Source organism: Prunus mume, linkage group LG5 (assembly GCF_029339155.1).
Source record: "Prunus mume cultivar Tortuosa linkage group LG5, ASM2933915v1, whole genome shotgun sequence".
In the NCBI taxonomy this organism is placed as follows: domain Eukaryota; kingdom Viridiplantae; phylum Streptophyta; class Magnoliopsida; order Rosales; family Rosaceae; genus Prunus; species Prunus mume.
This window is the reverse complement of record NC_142702.1, coordinates 18,218,923-18,238,965: the sequence shown is the minus strand read 5'-3', so window position 1 is coordinate 18,238,965 and position 20,043 is coordinate 18,218,923. Positions and strand designations below refer to the sequence as shown.

General features: G+C 35.8%; 1 protein-coding gene and 1 pseudogene across 1 annotated transcript; both read left to right on the top strand.

Annotated features, from left to right (window-relative positions):
- Positions 1–95: 95 nt before the first annotated feature.
- On the top strand, positions 96–5,570 carry LOC103331621 (RWD domain-containing protein). Its single transcript, XM_008234267.3, has 7 exons — positions 96–301; positions 618–656; positions 756–893; positions 1,145–1,284; positions 1,378–1,487; positions 4,338–4,453; positions 4,911–5,570. Exons 1-7 carry the CDS (start codon positions 149–151, stop codon positions 5,292–5,294), a joined length of 1,080 nt encoding a protein of 359 aa, XP_008232489.2. The 5' UTR covers positions 96–148; the 3' UTR covers positions 5,295–5,570.
- Positions 5,571–18,051: 12,481 nt separating this feature from the next.
- On the top strand, positions 18,052–19,824 carry LOC103331659 (phospholipase A(1) DAD1, chloroplastic pseudogene; annotated as a pseudogene).
- The last annotated feature ends 219 nt before the right edge of the window (positions 19,825–20,043 follow it).

The following is a 20,043-nucleotide window of genomic DNA, read 5'->3' as shown; positions in this document are numbered from 1 at the left end:
GATTTTCCATTATTTTTTGGTACGGTCGCGGCAGTGCATAGAGAAAATAAATAAATAAATGAAATAATTTAAAATTTATATTATTTATGGCGAAGCTGGAGGTATTGTAAGTAGAAGATGAACGACGTGCATCAATCTCTGTAAAGCAATGGCCGACGCCGCCGCCCAAGAAGAAGAAGTGGCAGCTGAAGTGGAGGCCGTACAAGCAGTGTACGGCGATGATTGTGTGGTTCTCGAATCGTACCCTCCTCATCTCCACCTCTACATCAAACCTCGCACCGCCGATGTCGCTTCACAGCAGGTCCTTTCCTTTTCCAACTTAATTCATCTGCTACAAGCTTCTTTCTTTTCCTTTTTAAATATTGTTTTTGAAATTCTGAATTGAATTTTACTTGTTTGCTGAGAAAGTCTGAGAAAAATAAATGAAAATAGTTAAAGAAGACGTTTCAATTTCTGTGATTTTCGCAATTTGTTAGTATAAAGGCTTCAGCTGTTGGAGCTAAGGGTCTTATCTAATTACAATATTGCATTTTTTTCTTTCTTTCTTAGCTTTTGTCTTCAAATGGTGACAATCTCTTATTGTTTGTATACACTATACGCACTTTTTGTTTTTGTAGTTTGTGGAAGCTGTTATTGGAGTCCGAGCAGGTTCTCAGGTATAGATTAATGAAAGTAAAGTTCTATATGTTTGATTTTTTATTTTATCTGTGTTTCAGCTGAAGTTTGCTTCTTTTCTTTTTGATTTTTTGTTGTAGTATCCGAATGAACCGCCACATATTGAACTTTTAGATTCAAAGGGTCTTGATTTTCAGAGGCAAAAACATCTAACGAATTCGATACGGGACAGAGCATGCGACCTCTCATCTTGTTTAATGCTAGTGGCAATTTGTGAGGTAATTGTTGTGCTAGCCAGTTAGCAAAAATTGTTTGACGTATTAACATTGCTCTCCTCTGTGACAGGGTACGAGTTTAGATTAACACCTATGTACATTATGTTAGTTCTGCATGTTCGTGAATGTTTTAACTATCAGGACTGTGATAGATCATATGCATGATTCCTTCCTAACGAAGAGCTTATATGTACTTTAATGGACACACCCAGAGTGGCTTATCAGGAGACTGATTCATTGACATACGTGTCCAGGAAGCAGTGGAGAAGCTCTCTGTTATGAATCACCCTGATGGAGATTGTCCATTGTGTTTGTATCCTTTGGTCCCAGAAGACGAGCAGAGTAAAGTTTTGCCATTTATGAAGTTGATGTCTTGTTTCCATTGCTTTCACAGGTACGCAATCACTTAAGATATATTTCTTCAGTATCTGATTTTAGGTAAGGGTTTGGGTTTTAATGTTCTCCCTTTTGTTTAAAAATATGGCAGTGAGTGCATTATTAGGTGGTGGAATTGGATTCAAACAGAAGAAAGAAGCAATGCCAGTGATTCATCAAGTGCACATGTGCCTCCTACTAGAGACTTGCAAAATCATAAAGGTATAGTTGGGCCACAGTTATTTGGTAGTACGTTGAATTTATGACTAGGAGCTTGAGGAGACACTTTAGCAATAATAAATTATTTACTTCAACTTTATTAGGGATTCTTTTAAGAATGGTTGGTTTTACAAAAAGAGTAGCTTACAAAAAATTAACAAACACAAAAACATCAAGATAAGATTTAAAACAAATTAAAAGCCTACAAATATATAAGCATCAAGATGATAGAATGAATTTAATGAGTTCATAGTTTAGTGTAATTGATTGGAAAAGCACTTGGATCTAACATCTCAATCATTCATGTCTGATCTAACAACTGATATATAAGTTCTTAACTGAGATCCTCATAAGGAGCTATCACTTATGATACATAAAATATTGTATCCTTCCATCTACTCTTTTATGAAATTTCTCTTTGTTTGTAAGAAACAGAGAGTGTAACACCCCTCTCCCTTTAAAGAAGAGCGGGGTGGTGTATGGGTGGTATGCATTCTCATGTTGATGTTTCAAAGTAGTATTCTTTGAAAAAAAAAATTTGAAAGTAGCATGATTCATAAACATTTGTTGGGAATTTGGATAGGGTGGCTGGAAAGAGGCTTGTGGGAAGCTTTTCTTATAACAGTTATGTTCATAATAGGTGAGAGTTTTGGAACCCAAGAATAAGTTGAAGCATGTTCATGATAAAATTATCTCGGAATCTCAGAATGTCCTTGTGGGTGAGTGTCAGATTTTTGGATTCAATAGTGTGTAGACTGAATCAGGGAGTTTATTTATTTATTTGCAAGTTGGATATTTGGGAACCATTGGAGCCAATTTATGCATTCCTCTACTGTTAGACTTTCTTCCTTTATGAATGGCTCCCCTTCCTGGTTTGTTTGGTTGCTTAAGGGGTCTCTGGCAAGGGGTTCATCCTCTGTCTTTTGTTTATATTATTATGATGGTGCTTAGCAGATTGATCCGCGAAGCACAGTGGTGTGGTTTTCTTTTATGGTTTGGGTGTGGTATCTAATGGTGCAAGGTCTTTTCAGATTTCACATCTGTTATTTGCAGAGTATCTAATTAATTTTAGCGGTGCTGATTGGGGCAAATGAATTATTTGTGGTGTCTTATTTTATGATTTGAAGCGATGACAGATCTCAGGGTCAATATGGATAAGAGTAAATTTTTTTCCAGACTCCAGTACGCTTTCTCTCTGTTGTGGAACATATTACTGATTGCTGCTGATTGGGATTGCAGAATTAGTTCTCTGCCTTTGGCATATTTAGGTTTGGTTTTGGGGTCTTATTTTGCTCAGAAGTCTTTCAATTTTAGAAAGGGTAGAGAAGCGTCTGGCAGGAAAAAAAGCATCACTACGCATCTAAGGGGGAACCCTAGTGTTTCATCTAGCTTCTCTGTGTACAATGTCTCTGTTTCTGGTTCCAGTTTCTTATGCATGCTAATCATTGGAAAAATTTCCTAGAGGCTTTCTTCAGGCTGCGTTACGCAATGAACCTACACCATTTGGTTGATTGGGATTGGGTGTGTTCCCTTCTTCAATGGGTGGTTTAACATCAGAAAGTCAAAACTAATTCAACTAGAATTTCTTGAGCAAATACTCATGACATTATTATGTGTAGAGGAATCAGTAAGTGTGTGGTGGCTTGTAAATGTGTAGATTTTTTGGCAGCTGGAGCACAAGGGAAGTGATAGCGACTCATGGCGTAGGTTTGAGGAGAAGTGTCTGGAAGGATTTGGGGATTTTGTCACAGAATGTTTGGCCAGTGTACAAGGGAAGTGTTGTTGACTCTGGGTTGCAGCTTGTTTAAATAGGATGTTTTGTATGGCTCTGTGGCTTTGGGTACTCAGGCTGGAAAGATACTTTTCCTTTACGATTTACCATAGCAGTGGATGAAATTGCTTTGGTAGGGACCTTCAGTAAATTTGGGGGTGTGGTTTAGTTGAATCTTGCTTTTTCTAGAAAGTGTAATGATTGGGAGATTGAAATTGTTGAAAGTTTCTAGAAAGCTTTACATTATTTTAGAGTTGGTGGTGAGTGTGGGAGCTCTGGAATGTAGTTGATGCAAGCATTTGAGGTGCGCTCTTTTTGTTGGGCTTTGTTGGATAAAAATCATTCTTCTTTTGCATGGAAGCAGTTCTAGTATGCGGATCCTCTGACAGTGGTGTTTTCTCATGGACAACTTGTTTAGGGAGGATCTTAACATTGACAACCTGAACAAAAGCAGATTCAGATTGGTGTGGTCAGCAGGGTGGAAGCTGTTAGTCATTTCCTCCATTATACATTGACATGGAAATTTTGGGTTCCAATCTTCTCATTATCTGGGATTAGAATTGATCCTTGTAGCTTACATTTCTAATTTGTATGGGCGGTGTTATGGGAGATTTGTCAGGCAGGAGAATCAAGTATTATATAATATATAATGCAGTTACCCTTTAGTTGTGATTCCTGGTGCCTTTGGTTGGAGTTTAATACTCCTGCATTTTGGGTTTTCTGCATTATTTTATGTACCTAAGTTCATCATATTTTCTATGACAAATACTTTTTTTTATCCTATGTTAGATTTTCTCTCCCTTTTTTATTATTATTATTTTTTAATTCAATATTTTGCCATGTATTTGTGGTTCACGAGCCTTGATGCTCTTTTAATATGCTTTTTTATTTATAATAAAGGAAAATATAATTGTTAGCTGGGATAGAACCATTTGCATTGTGTCCTTTGTATGGGCCGAGCTAAACGTACTGTGTTACTACAATTGCCATGTCATGTGTAACATTATATATTTTCTGAGACATTTGTAGTTCTAACTCTCTTCTATTATATTAATTTCTAACGAATGATGGTTTTTTGTCAGATACACGTGGAGCTGTGGAAGGGGGTATGGGAAACTGTCCAGTTTGCCGTAAAGTTTTTCATGCTGAGGATTTTGAACACGTGCTCGACTTGGTTGGCAATCATTCCTCACATTTGGTACGTCATCTAACCATAAATTATAAGTTTTACAATTGAAAGCTGTTTCTTAGATTTTGAAAATCCATGTTCTTATATTTGTATTAAGTATTCAATTGTGATAGGGCTCATTCTGGTTGCGTCAATCCATTTTTGCCCCATACCAAAGCTATATTCAATTACTTTGAAATGCGTGGAGAACCAAAACTAAATTTGTTTTTAGATGGCCATTTGAAACTTTTGAAGATGGTAGTAAAACCTGTCCTGATAATAGAAGACCTAGTTGATTCATATCTAGAAACAAATCCGTATATTCTGAAGTTTTTACCTTTGTTAATTCGATCGTTTGGATTCTGTGAACTCTTGTTTCTTTTAACAAGCAGTAGGTTTCTAATATTGATTCATTCAATATTTGACACATGAATTGTGTTTTGTTTATATTTTAACTGAAGTTGAATGACTATTCGACTGTTTTCAGAGTCTGAACGATAATGAAGATGATTACAGTGAGAAACCCCTGCAGTCTGAGTCAGAGAATGCACGGCGACAAAACTTTGAGGCCCTATTGAAGTTACAGCAAGAAAACAGTGGTTTAATTGAACCTAAAAAAAATATTGTCGTCTTGCCTGGTATGTTACTTCCACCACTGGTTGCATCATCCGCATCTGAGACAGCCAAAGAATCTGCTGAAGAACAACAAAGAGAACCCCCAGTCACCACAGAAATGCATTCTGGTGGTTCCTCAGATAGGCCTAATACCCATGAGCAGAGGAGTTCCAGCTCAAGGAAGCAGAGAGTACGTAATACAAGAAGACCCGTCAAACAGTGGATAAAGAAAGAGAGTGCAGGGCAGAGTGAGTAATTGATCTGATTCTTGAGGAAGTGAGTGACTGATATTGTTCTTGTGGGAGCTTTTTCTTTCCCCGAAGTATTCATGTCAGCCAAGGATGCTCTATAAACAGTGTAAAAAGGAAAAAAAAAAAAAGGAACAAAGAAAGAAAAATGGAGAGAAATTCTCTCTGCAAGTTAATCATTATCTCTCTGTAAGTTAATGTTGTGTTTTTGTGTAAGTTAATCATGCGATTTTGATTTGAAATTTCAAGGTTTAAAATCCAATTTTTGGATCATTTCTGTTTCAGTATGAATTACAATGATGCAAGTTTATTGATGGTAATTGTGCCAAAATAAATACTCTAAACCTCCCATAATCCTCTTACATTGTGGTTCCCTCTCTCTCAACCCTCACAAAGATAAAACTCATGGAGCAAATTACCGAGCCAAAATGAATCACCTTCTCAAGACCCAAGTTTTCGAAGGGATTAACTTGTTGAAACTCACCCTAAGTTGGACCAACATGCATACTCATTCTGTATATATGCATGCAATGCACCGGTGCACTGTAATTTTTAGCCGTTTGATTAAAAGATTAAAAATTTAAAGATTTAAATCTGCCCGTTCATAAAACAATGCACTTGTACATTGGACGTAGCACATAATTACACCGATAGCAATTGCAAATTATCGGACACATAAAAAATCTCCACACCTAGCACTTTGACATAGCACGGGCCCAGCCCTGTATAGGTAGCCCAGCATTTCTGAAGAAAAAAATTTGCCCAGCCCATTAATCCTTACTCAATCCAGTTTTTATCACCTAAGACAAAAGGTAAAAAGCCAAAAAAGAAGATTCTCTCCTCTCCTTCTTTGCAAGCCCAACTCTCTTCGTTTCTCTTTTTTCTTTTTCATTTTCTTCTCTCTTTTGTACTCTTATTTTTCTTGTGATTGTTTCTAAATTTTAATTTAGGGATTTAAAAATTAGAAGTTTCTTAAAACCGATATGTTACGATTTATTAAGTTCTTTGTTTTTAATAGAAGTTGTGTTATTGTTAAGTTATTAGTATATATAATTTATTGGTTAATATGCTTTGTTATATATCATTTGGGAAGTTTGTTAAAGATTTTGTCAAAATTTCAATAAAAATTTTCCGGTTGAAAAAATTAGCCTAAAAATTAACCTCGATCATTTTTGAATTTTGAGTTTGTGCATCCACTTTACCTTGGTCCAATAATAATACAAATCCAAAAAACGTACCATGCTTCTCCAACAACACAATAAGCTGATGTGGCACGATACTGACACTTCACTTATTTGTCATGCAAATTCCCAAACTAGTGTTTGGAGGTCAATATGGGGCTTGTCTTCAAACAGACGCACCTATATACACCACAGAATCATATGGTTGTGATTCATCTAAAATCAAGGATGCAGCAATACTATACAAAATAAATAAAGTCAATTACAATTATTGTTTTGATGGATGTGGATGGAGCAATGTGAATTATGCTGGGGTTAGTTGACGTGTTCGACCTATTCGCTCTAACTCGCTAACACATATCAATAATTGAGTCACTCATTTGCACTAGGGCAACTGACCTAAGCATTCTCATGAAAATCAAGGATGTAGCGTTTTCGTTGTCTACCTAATGGATATTAGGCCAAAATGGCTGAATGTATGTCTTTTAAAAAAAAAATCAAAAGAAATTACAATGAGAATCTACAATGAATTCCTAAATTCGGAATATCATATAAAACTTTACAAACAATAGAAAAAAGAAAATTAGAGAACCAAATGGAAGGTTGGGTCTGATCATACCCTAGCATTGCCAACACGTCCGCTATAAAGTTTGCTTCTCGGTAAACATGCTGAAATAGGAGGACTTGAATATATTGACAACGAGTTCGTATATCTGAAAATGTTTGTCATTTCATTTGTCTTCGGTGTTTTCTCTTGTTTACACATTTCGTTTCCAAGCTATATTCAAATCTCAACATTAATCTGATACAAAACTTTAACATGACCAATGCATAATGACCAAAAGTCCGGAGAGATCCATGGTCTTCATTTCAGAGCTACTTTACAAAATGGCTGCAGGCTGCTGGGCGACCAACGACTGAAGAACCAAGTAATGTTTTTTCTTCTTCTGTTGTGTGGATGCATCATTGCATTTTTCCTCTGCCTGACAAACAGTTTCCCCAGATCCGCCCTCGAGACAGTGCTGCAAAGGAAGTATGAAACAATGACCCAATAAATTAATAGCCGCTAATCATAAAAAGTATGCCATGTCTCATGGGAACAAGTTGGTCAATTATTCAAAGAAAAGGTTAGTGTTACCTAATTCAAGATGTAGGACTACTATACTAGTCAAGGATTTACATGGAACACTATTATTGGACCGCCAATTTGTCTAGGAAAATGATGGAAGTAACACGGTTTTGGTGATGGGATATGTTGTCCCAAACAATGGGAGCTATCTTTTCGACCAAATGCCCTTCGTTTAGCTCTTCCCTTTGTATTTAAATACATACTACTACAATAAGTTATTTTATAACAATTTCCCCTTTAGTTAATTAGTTCATACATAACTCGCATAATGAGTGTGTGTTTTATACACGATATATCTTACAAATCGATCGAGCTTAGCATTGATCGCACAAAATTTACAGTTTGACAATATAAACGTATCTTCTATTATAAAAAACTGTTTAACAAAATAACATTTTTCGTTAGAGGAGCTATGGATTGTTGGAAGGTGTAGCAGAACAGAACATCAAAACCCCACAGAAAGTCCCAATAATGGATATGGTGAACATTGCCGAAGGGTCTGAAGATCCGTTTTTAATGGACTTCATCATATCGCATTGAATGAATAATAATAATCGAAGTACTTCAATCATTCATCCAAAAAGATGCTTGTATGATTCATTGCCAGAACAACCCCATTAATAATACTCTTTGCAATCACACCCAGACATATATACGTACGAACATTTATTCCTATGTTTCAACCTATATATGAAAAAAAAAAACAATGAAGTATGGGAAATAACATAAATAAGCCATACAAATTAATTAAAGAAAAAAAAAGTCCCAATGTCAAACATGTGTCGTGTTGGAAGGCTAGTTACCAAGAATTTGACTCAGTTTCTTGTTTCTTGGTAGGTTTAATATTGTTCTTTAGCATTGAATTCACATTTAAAGCTCTGTTTTTTTAATTCTTTTTTTAATATAAGTGATAGTCTAATAATACAAAAAGATGAGAATTTTTTACACAAACTACCAAAGTGTCATGGGAATTTGAATCGAAGACTGTTGGATCTGTAAATTAAGGTCCTTTTTAACTGGACTAGATCCATATAGTAATATAACTCATGACCCGAATTAAAATATCACCTAAGTTGGCCTTAGAACCTTTGCTTGTCGATATGTAGAGTGCTGTACAGTGGATGCCCTTACGGTTTGAATATGTTTTGATCTTGCTTTCACTTTTGTTATAATTACTAGCTACCAGAAAGGTTGACCTAGTAACTTTCATACTGCTGCCGGTTCAAATGATTGGTATGTGATGCACACCAGTCTTTTGTTTTTGCTTTGACCCATGCCACCCAGAAAATAAATAATTATTTTTCTGGCTAGCTGTCAAATAAATAAGCACTACATTAGGTTCTGGCTACTGACACTGAGGGTAGAAGAAAAAAAATGAAGGAACTGAAAGCGACTTACAATTATGAGGGGCACAAAAGAAATTTGTTGGTTATTTTTCCTTAGAAAACACAGTTTCCCTTACCCAAAAAATTTCTCATTTAGAAAACACAGTTCCCCTTACCCAACTTTTAGTTGTTAATTAATTGCTTGTTTAACCTTATGTATGAAGCAATCAGAAAACGAATAGCTGAAAATGAAGTTGCTCGAGCTTTTCATATTTCCCATTTGCTGGCTAAAGATTGTATCAATGATGGCTTAGGGGGCATGAAGTTGAATTGTAATTTGAGGAGTTTGATACACATTTTTTCTGGGAGAGAAATTTTTGCATGTTTCGGGTACACCAGCCATTTGTTGTTTCATCTAATATACATAAGACATGTGGTTTAGACCAACTTACTGCAATGCTTTTTTGAAATTAAAAAAAAAAATTATACATGTCTTATGTATATTGGATGGTACATCGGTATGGTGTACTTGGAACCTACAAAAAATGTCTCATTTTAGAGGAAAAAAAATGCAAATGAGATGGAGAAAATAATTAAACGAAGTGGGCAAGTTCTTTTGTCAGGTTGTGATTTCCGAAAATAGCAGGAGTTGAGGGAGCAAGGACCAGGAATGTGGACAGTGAGCAGACCACAAATGCTATTATGGCATGCATCTCTCTCAGTACTTCCACTTCTCACTGTCCCTTTTCTCTTGTGGTACTTTGGAACTCTATGGAGAATAATAACAAACAGTGGTCTTTAAGCAACTCAGTTTTTTCGGGACACAAATGGGATTTTTGTACGAAGGATATCATGTGGGCTTGGGTAATATCTAATGTCAGAATTTTTTTTTAATTTCTTTCTTCTTTCAAATATCTTTCAAAGCACCTTCTATATAACATGCATGTGCATGTGTTGAATTAAGACAAACATGTAAAATTACCTGCTTTAATACCATCATAACACATGTGAGTTTTCCGCTATAATTAGATCAATTACAACATGTGAAATGCAAGTTATATTAGGGCTTTGGTTCAAAGGTTTGTATAATATCTAATGCCATAATTTTTTTTTTAATATCTCTCAACTATATCTATATGCCTTCCCACATGTAGTCGAATTACGACAAACATTTAAGTGAATCATATTGAGTGACATTATGAGTATGGATGACCAAATTGAGCACCACATTGAGTACCTAGATAGTCATTGTGAGAGTATACTTTCCTCTAAGCACTGGAGATAGTCGTTCGTATTTTAGACATCGCATCGTTCTTCACTCATTGCAAAGTAATTTCAGTTTGAATGTTGATCAATTTTAACATCCTAGTGATCCATACGAATGAGTTAGGTTCATATCTCATGCCGGAAAGCTTAACGCTAATTAAGGTGGATTAGAGTTAATATAATCAGGCTTGAAAGGGTGATTTATAGGATTAATCATCAAACTGTTTGGAAGTTTTTGGGGTTTTTACTAGACGGCTTTCAAGTCCACTCGGCTTTACTTTGGCTTAATATGGCTTTGTATGCGGCTCGTGTCATGTTTCCACATAAAGGTGCACCCTGTGGATGTGTTTTATGTCTATGTGGCTCTTGCTAGGGCCAAAAAGAGCAAAAATGCATAAACAGCTGTCCTGTTCTATATATATATATATATATATATATATATATATATATATACTCGTGGAAATTAAATCCATTTGATTGGTTCAAAATCAAGCAACTAGTGGGCCCTTGTTAATTATGAACTCAGAATCTACTAGGCAAAAGGGGTGCTGAGATTGCCTGTGCATGATCGTTGTCAGAATCAACAATAAGGCTTGTGAGTTTATCAGGAAAAATTGCCTGTGCATTTCTGGAAATTAATTATGAAAACAATTTTTTTAAAGGGTGGAGTAGTGGGATAGCTGCCACATTCAAAATGTGGGTTTTGTGTTTTTAATTATTTTATTTAGATTATAATTGTGTTACTATTTTACCTCATTATATTCATTTGTTGTCTCTTACTACCTTATTTTATTAAGTGTATTTTTTGGATTTTTTTAATGTTTCACCGTAATAGTTTTAGTGTTTTAGTGTTTTAGTGTTTATTAGAAATTAGTGTATTTGCCTATCATGGTCGGTCTTTAGATTTTGAGAGCTCTTTACGAAACATAAATTGAGGCCCTCACATAATCTAGCATGAAAATATTAAAAACAATAATTAACCATAAATTAATGCCATAATCTTCATTAATGATGCATGTGATTCTTTAACAATGAATCTATCAAGAGCTCTCCTATGAGATTTTTTATTTTATTTTTAGTAATTTTGTGTAAACTGAAAGAAAATTCCAAAACCTTATAAACTGAAAGAAAAACATAGCAAGAAATAGATAAATATTTGTTTTTTCATATATTGCTGGTTATGTTTCATGTGTTTCCTTTTTATTATTATTATTATTATCATTTTTATAAACGTGTTTTGTTGTTGTTGTTGTTACCAAAAATAAAACCCTTGAAATAGAAGGTCGGGACTCGAGTGTATAATCTCAATCTCCTCATGTTAACATGCATTTGTGTCTCAAAGTTCTACCGAGGCTGAGTGTCGAGCTTTAGCTCACTGCGCAGCCGATGTGTAATGGATTCGACATATCATTTATGATTTTCATATAGCTCCACCTGAGGCATTAGTTATTCACAGTGACAATTTATCAGCATTGACTCTGAGTGCCAATCCAGTGCTTCATTCTTGGTTCAAACATTTGGAAATTGATTTCCATTTTATTAGAGAGAGAGAGAGAGAGAGGTGTCAAATAAAGTATGTGGGAATTTTCAGATATGCTTATATATATCTCATATTTGTATTCTTCTCAATATAGAAGTATTTATAAAGAAGTACAAAAGATGTGTTAAAGCTAAATAATGTAGCATATATGGTTGCATAATCTAACCCACTTGTGGAAAGGAAAACTGTAGTAGTGATTAATTATAGGGATTTTTGTAGAAATGTTACCTGAATTATACCTCAGTTTTAATTTGTCACCTTAAAGAAAAAGTTAAGAGAAATGTCACCTTAATTTTTCAAAATTCATGATTTGTCATATGACTTTAACATAATCCAATTTTCCATCCATTTTAAAGGGTATTTCAGTCTTTCCATTTTCAAGGGTATTTTAAAAAGAAAAAAATCATTATATAAAAAATTGTATTAAAAAAAAATTTCACCTTCCTCCATCCCAAGTGCGCCACCGACGGGTCCGACCAACACCATCCACCTTGAAATCCATTCTCCATTCCCTCTTCACATCCCCTTCTACCATTCCCCCTTCACTCTTCCCCTTCCTCCTTCTCTCTCTACCACCTACCCTCCACACACAAATTCCCTCAACCCACCCAAACCCAGTCACCTTTTTCTTCTTATTTTTTCTTTTTGGTATAGAGAGAGAGGGTCCTGTGTGATGTGTTTTGGGGGTGGGGGAGAGAGGGAAAGAGAGGTCTCTTTCTTCTCTCTTTTTTTTTTTTCCTTAAAAATGAAAAGACTAAATACCCTTAAAATGGATGGAAAATTGGATGGTGTTAAAGTCAGATGACAAATCATGGATTTTGAAAAATTAAGGTGACATTTCTCTTAAAATTTTCTTTAAGGTGACAAATTGAAACTGAAGTATAAGTTCAGGTGACATTTCTACAAAAATCCTTATAATTAATCACTACTACAGTTCCTTTTCACAAGTGGGTTAGATTATGCAGCCATATGCTAACATTATATTCCAACTCAATATTATTATGTCCCTCAACCAAAAAAAAGTGGTGACTTTGCCATTCCCGGGGGACATATATCACAATGGCGTTTGGATCTGCCCCTGAGAAATGGAACACTTGAATAATAGTAAAAAGACCTACCTTTATATAAGATAATAGCAAAAAATCTAATATAATTTCAAGCTTTAACGTTTTCTGATCTCCCACATAAAAGTTAGGGAGTAAAGGAAGAAGTGGGCTGGCCTACAATTGCAAGATATGTGACATTATAAATTTTTCTTTGAGATATTTAAAGCTTCCTTCCATTGGAGGAGGAAAGAAATATGAAATATATTACAGCACCAAGCATGATGGGAAAAAAAGAGAGTGCAGTATTTCAATTTTTCCACTCGAGTTTAAATTCCAATGAACTAGTGCAGTATTTCAATTTTCCCATATCTATTCTATACTGAAACTTAACATAATATTGTCATGTCTTGCCACATCATTTTGTCACTAACATTTGAGAAAATATACAGCATATTTCTTTTTTTACTTAAAAATGTTGTATTACTTATATATATATATATATATATGTGTGTGTATATATATATATATATATATATATATGTACGCAAGTGTTTGATATTAGAATATGTAATTGGTATTAGGGTGGAACTAGATATACTTTGTTTTCCTATTGGGTAAACTATTACCTACAAGAGAGTACTAGATTGAAATCGGTGGTTTTTTCTTTTTGGGGAAAATGTAGTAGTATATTCATATTGGAATTTTGACGAGTATTGATTAGGGGTGCCATAAGCTTAAGTAGCCTTTCTACCAAAAAAGAAGGGGAGGGGCACAAAGAGTTTCAGTTGGGATTCTTCAAATAAATTTATTTCAGGGATGCTCTTGTATGACACACCACATATTGTATTTCAATGATCCGAATTCTCTAATTTTTAGATATTAATCATCTCTGCAAAAAATCACTTGAATCCGAAACCCTTTTACCACTGAATTAGATAATTGTTATTATAGACTTGTTTTTGAAGCACAATGTTCTTCTATTTTGTTAGTCCCAATTAGATACCTTAAATTTTTTTAATTTATATGATGTTTTGCAAGGATGATCTATGAATGAAAACTTGAAAAATTACTTGTTGAAAAAAATATCGTAGGGAACCTTAAAAGGTGTCCCCAATAATATACATATATATAAGTCAACCACATGGTTACCTTTTCCAACTCTCTCTCCTCTTTAATTACATTCTTGAAAATACAAAGACATTTTTTTTTTCATCTAAAACTCTTCGGTACTTTAGTTGGGCTTTCACAAAACCCCTAACTTTTATTCTTCTCTTCAGTTACTCTTTTTGCTACGCAATTATTTTAGGCTTTGGTTTTTTTTTTTTTTTTGGGTTACTAGCTAGCTAGTGATTGCTTTTTTTCTTTCCGTTCCTCTTCAATAACCTCCCTACTTAATAATAATATAATCTCTACAATATGCTTTCTTTTACTCTTTTTTTTCGATCCATTGAACTTTTGAATGATTCTTCCATTTTGTAGTTTCATTTCATCTATCTTCACCAATTTAATTTTTTAATTTTGTAATTTTGTAATTTCTCATCACACTTTTTCATGATTGTTTTTCTCTTTGTTTCTTTACAATGTTTTTCAATCTCACTCCAATGATCTCCATTTTCTCTTCTAATGAACTTATTCGTTCAACAAAACACAATATATATTTTTTTATAGTTGAAACCATTGTTTTTCAGCTATATTCATCAGAGTTGACAAGATTAATAAACATATGGATTGCATACATTAGCAAAGTCAAACGATGTTAAAAAAATCCCATTTCTCATTCCAGAAACAACACTAGAGCTTGATAGATGCAACAATCCATCAATCATTAACCAAAAGTAATTGCTCACATCATTCTTCTTTCTTTTTCAGCATGAAATTGTCTACAACAGTTGAAAGTGCAAAAATACTCAGTAGTCCCAACCATCTGCATATGAAGAAATCAAACCAAATTCAGTCATAACTCAAAGAAAGAAATCAAACCAAGTTCAGTCATAACTCAATGAATAATTATATAATTATTTATAAATAATTATTCATCCGTTGCTCCAGGCTAATTGATTTTTTTTTTTCCCATCTCTCTAATTTATAATTTAAGAGTACCACTAATTTAACTCTAGACTTAAATTTAATGATACCAATTCATAATGAATTGATGCAATAAATGAACGGAGGACACCAATTCAAGTGGTGTTATGCTGGTGTAATTTATGTGATTCAAATTAAAAAATAAATAAAGAAGAAGACAATATAAATGCAAAAGAGCTACTGACACTAAACATATAATGGTTCTGACTTGATGGAGATAAGGGCTAGAGGTGCGTGATGACTCCACAACTAATGGTGAAGAAACTTCCGACATTGCAAAGGTTTCACTTTTCCGACAAGTCCAACAAGAAATGATGAAGAAACTTAAGGAAGAGACGAAGACATAAGAGAATAATGGAGTGGGAGAGAGTTCTTTGTGGAAAGAAGAAATATGTGCAAGGAAGAGCAATAGAAATGAAGAGGCACACCCAAGGAGAGAGAAATTGAAGTAATGATTGCTACATGTTTTCAAAAAGTAAAAATAGAATATTGATTTTTTAAATTTAATGTCCACACGTTATTATTGTGCATATGTCATTGTAAATAGGCAATAAAGTACGGAGGAGGTAATACAAAATAAATGACATCCGACGATAATAATGTCCGGATATCCGCATATGAGAAGTTTATATATATATATATATATATAGTCTCATTCTATTGATGGAACTCTCAAATTATTTTATTTGAGGGACACCGTTTAGAGTCCCACTCAGTGGCGAAGCCAGGATTTCATATGTGTGGGGGCCTTTTACAAATGATAAAGAATCAAAAGTTCGAACTCACAATACATACGAAAAATAGTATATATATATATATCACATATGTCAAGAATTTATTGCTTATTGGTTGCAATTATAATTGTCCTCGACAAAGGGATAGACAAATACATTTTAAGCAAGAAAAATTGTAAGAGATAGACAAAGACTAGCGATTTAGCAAATATCTTTAAAGCCTTTTCCCCTATTAAACCCAATAGAAAGAAAAAATCAAAATTTCACAAACTAAAAAAAACCTTAGGTCCCTTCATGCATTCATATCATACATGAAAAAATGTTTTATATAAAAATATTGACTAAATATGAAAAATGGTTTTTCGAAATAATTATTTTCTCAAGATAATTTTTTGCGGCTTTTATTCCTTACACATCAAATAAGAAAACTTGATTGTATGAGATTTAGTATAAAGTATATATTGACTTAATAAGCCATCATTTTTAGCATAAATCGCATTTTGCACTAAAACCGATTTTTTATATTTTGATTTGGTGGGAATTTGATTTTCTAGTATTTTTATTTGAATCCAAATATGGGAGTACTTCCTTATTTACATTATAAACTTAAGTAAATAGAGTAATATAAAAATAAATGAAAGTGAAAATGAACAAAGACATTTACTTAAATATGAAAATGAAAATAAGGTAATCTGGTACACTTGGATTGCACCGCCATCAACTGAGCAAATGAGCAATTTGAAGCACTTTATTGTGTCTTTATAGATCCGTACAATACTTGTGAGTACATATCAAAACGTAAAGTATTTGAAATAATATACATATAGAAATACATAACAATATATTACTTTTAAAATATAAAAAAACTTGAGTGGGGGTCCAGGACCACGTTGGTCCCACTACGAATGTTAAGTCCATTGCCTTAATTCTAATACATAGAGAAGGGTATTCAAACTTGAATAGAGGTAAATTCATTCCTATGCCCAACTGACTTAACTCGTTTCTAATTTTCGATCGATATATAAACATATATGCATATTTCTATTTTAGGGTTTTGGAGAATTAAAAATGAGCACGAGGGCACACCCGCCCATGCACAGAATTGAAGCATGAGGTTTTATTTTTCTGAAAGACTAGTTGAATTGAAGCGTGAGGTCGGCATTTAAAATTGCAACTTCATTGTTCTTTGATTTCTTACGTTAAAACTCACAAACCAGTTCCGTGACCCAAGACCCAGTTTAGCCCAACAATCCCCGTGCCGTGCGGCTGTGCCTACGTGGACATGCAGTGAAAAAAACGACACACCGTTCGCAGCTTTAACCGCCAAACCAAGCGGAGCCGAGCGAGTCGTCGGAGTCAGCCAGCGCAAGCTGAGATATTCTACGGTGAGTCGCAGCTGTCCTTTAGCGGTTTATAATTGAGAGGGGCCTGCCGGTAGTGCATTTTGATTGGAAATTAGAAGAAAGTCATTGGATGTGATTCTGACCCCACCTTCCTTCCCCATATCTTCTAACTCATCGTCTTACCGTCCATCTCTCAGTGCGGTTTTTCTGTTACGACTTCTCTCATCTTCCCTCACCAACCAATCAAACCTAGATAATATATACACATCTCATGCATCCGGCAAAAACCTTTTGTGGTTTTTTATTTATTCTAAATAAATCAAGTATTGTCTATGGATCCTATATATGTCCAAATTTGATGACCATTTTCTATTTCTTAAATATAATCAGTAGTTTTTAATTCCAGCTCATTGTTTACAATTTATTTTCGTTAAAACTCCGTTGCATTATAAATATGTTATATGTCTATTAATTAAAATTTAGGGCGAGAAGTTTATTTCTAAAGTGATTAAAAGAATCTACCTATGAGTACGTTTTGTGTTTGGTTCTCTCCCCAATAATATCATTTATGGTAATAAAATTACTGGCTATGCAAATTATCTTGTTGTATTTGCATCAATTCAATTGGTTAAAAATTATGTCATAATTTCATACAAATGAGAATTTTTTAGTATGACAATCACACTATTACGTGATGTTATTAATTTATTTATTATAATATTAATGAATATTAAATACTTAAAGTACATAAATATATATTATGACATAAATAAACCGTGACATCAAAAAATTACTCCATACATTCATGAACCCAAATTGCAAGGTCACATAACCCTCTCTCTCTCTCTCAACCTTTTTCATTTCTCTCTCTCTCTCTCTCTCTCTCTTTTTGATCAAAAGGAATAGAGACTTTCACAAAAGTCTCACTCTGCTCTGCTCTTCTCTCCTCTCCTCTGCTTTTAAAGTACATGTGCGAAACACTTTCCTCTTTTCCAATTTTCGTTTTTCAAATTTTGTCCTCATCAAATTAAGCACTATCTACGTATATATCTCCTCTCTCTCTCGCTCTCTCTCCATATGCACTTTTTGTAATTATAAAAGGCCCATCCCCCTCCCCTTCAAAATGCAACTACAAATTGCCAGCCCCCCACTTAGAAAGGGAGAGAGACTGTTAGAGAACTCTAGTCTCTTCTCTTTCTGGTATTGTATCCTCTCTCGCCATTGGAGAGCCACCCAAGTGATCCAAATCTGTACATACCCACATAACCCCCTACAGCTCACAATGAGGCTCTCTATCAAACCCATAACTACTCCAAATCCCTCCACACTCATCGTCCCTACCCAAAAATTCAAGACCATAATCAGCTGCTGCTGCACTCTCACTCAATCACCAACATCCTCAACCCCCAATCAGGCCACTTTCACACAAAACCTACCCAACTGGGAGCAGCTGCTCAACCCAGTTTCCCTCAGCTCTCTAACACTCACCCAGCCCATCACCACCACCACCGCTGTCACCGCCACAAAACAACCCATTCGCAAAATCTGGGAAGAGTACCAAGGCGTCAAGAACTGGGAAGGCCTTCTAGACCCACTGGACGACAACTTACGCTGCGAGATTCTCCGGTACGGGCAGTTCGTCGATGCCGCATACAAGGCGTTTGACTTTGACCCGGATTCACCGTCCTACGCAACCTGCAAGTACCCCAAGAGCTCCTTGTTCGAAAACTGCGAGCTCCCGGCAACTGGCTACCGCCTAACGAAAAATCTACGTGCTACGTCTGGCATCCAGCTGCCACGGTGGATCGAAAAGGCTCCCAGCTGGGTCGCCACGCAGTCCAGTTGGATTGGCTACGTGGCGGTGTGCCAGGACAAGAACGAAATCGCTAGGCTAGGGAGGCGAGACGTGGTGATCTCCTTCCGAGGCACTGCCACGTGCTTAGAGTGGCTCGAGAATCTTCGGGCTACTCTCACGCACCTCCCGTCTAGAACGAATAACAATTCAGGTCTAAACGAGTGCGAGCCAATGGTGGAAAGTGGTTTCTTGAGCCTCTACACCTCAGGGACCCACTTAATGCCAAGCTTGCAACAAATGGTACGTGAAGAGATTGCACGTTTGCTTCAATCGTACGGCGACGAGCCACTCAGCCTGACCATCACCGGCCACAGCCTCGGAGCTGCACTTGCTACTCTCGTAGCCTACGACATCAAAACAACGTTCAACCGGTCCCCGCTCGTCACCGTCATGTCGTTCGGCGGGCCACGTGTTGGCAATCGGAGCTTCCGGCGCCACCTGGAAAAGAAAGGCGCCAAAGTGTTACGCATTGTCAACTCCGACGACGTCATAACTAAAGTCCCCGGTTTCGTAATCGACGAAAACGAAAGGCGTCATGTGGCCTGCGACCGCGGGGCCCACAAGAGGGTGGAGATCCAGAACTGGCTCCAGAAGAAGGTGGAGGACACACAGTGGGTGTACGCGGAAGTAGGGAAGGAGCTGAGGCTAAGCAGCAAGGACTCTCCGTACGTGAACGGCACCAACGTGTCCACGTGTCACGAGCTCAGCACGTACCTCCACCTGGTCGATAATTTCGTCAGCAGAAAGTGTCCGTTCAAAGCCACCGCGAAGAGATTGTTAGGTAGACACTGCTAAACAAACTTTAGAGAGAGAAACAACTAACGACATCGTTTTAATTGTCCCCTTTGTATATACAAAATGTATTTTGCCCCCAAATTGGGGGAATTACAAATTGAGAGAAACTAATTAATCAGCTGATTTTGGTGACCGTTCTATCCTTCTGTTTTTTTTCCTTCCACAAACAGTGAAATGTTTATAAGATTTTTTCGCACTCACAATAAAGCTACACCACTACCAGGGGACGGATCTATATAGTCCAGATGACTCGATTTTTTATAGCCCAAAATTAATATCTCAGCCCACCCAAGCGCACCCTAAACACCCGCACTCAGGAGCTGCTTCACTCTCCTCAGCGCCCTCATCATAAATGTGACAGGTCATCGTTGTTCATTTGAGTCGAAGCTATGACCGTTCTATCATGAATGGAAATATAAGTAATTTCGGCTCATCTATAACGCACCAAGGGTAAAATA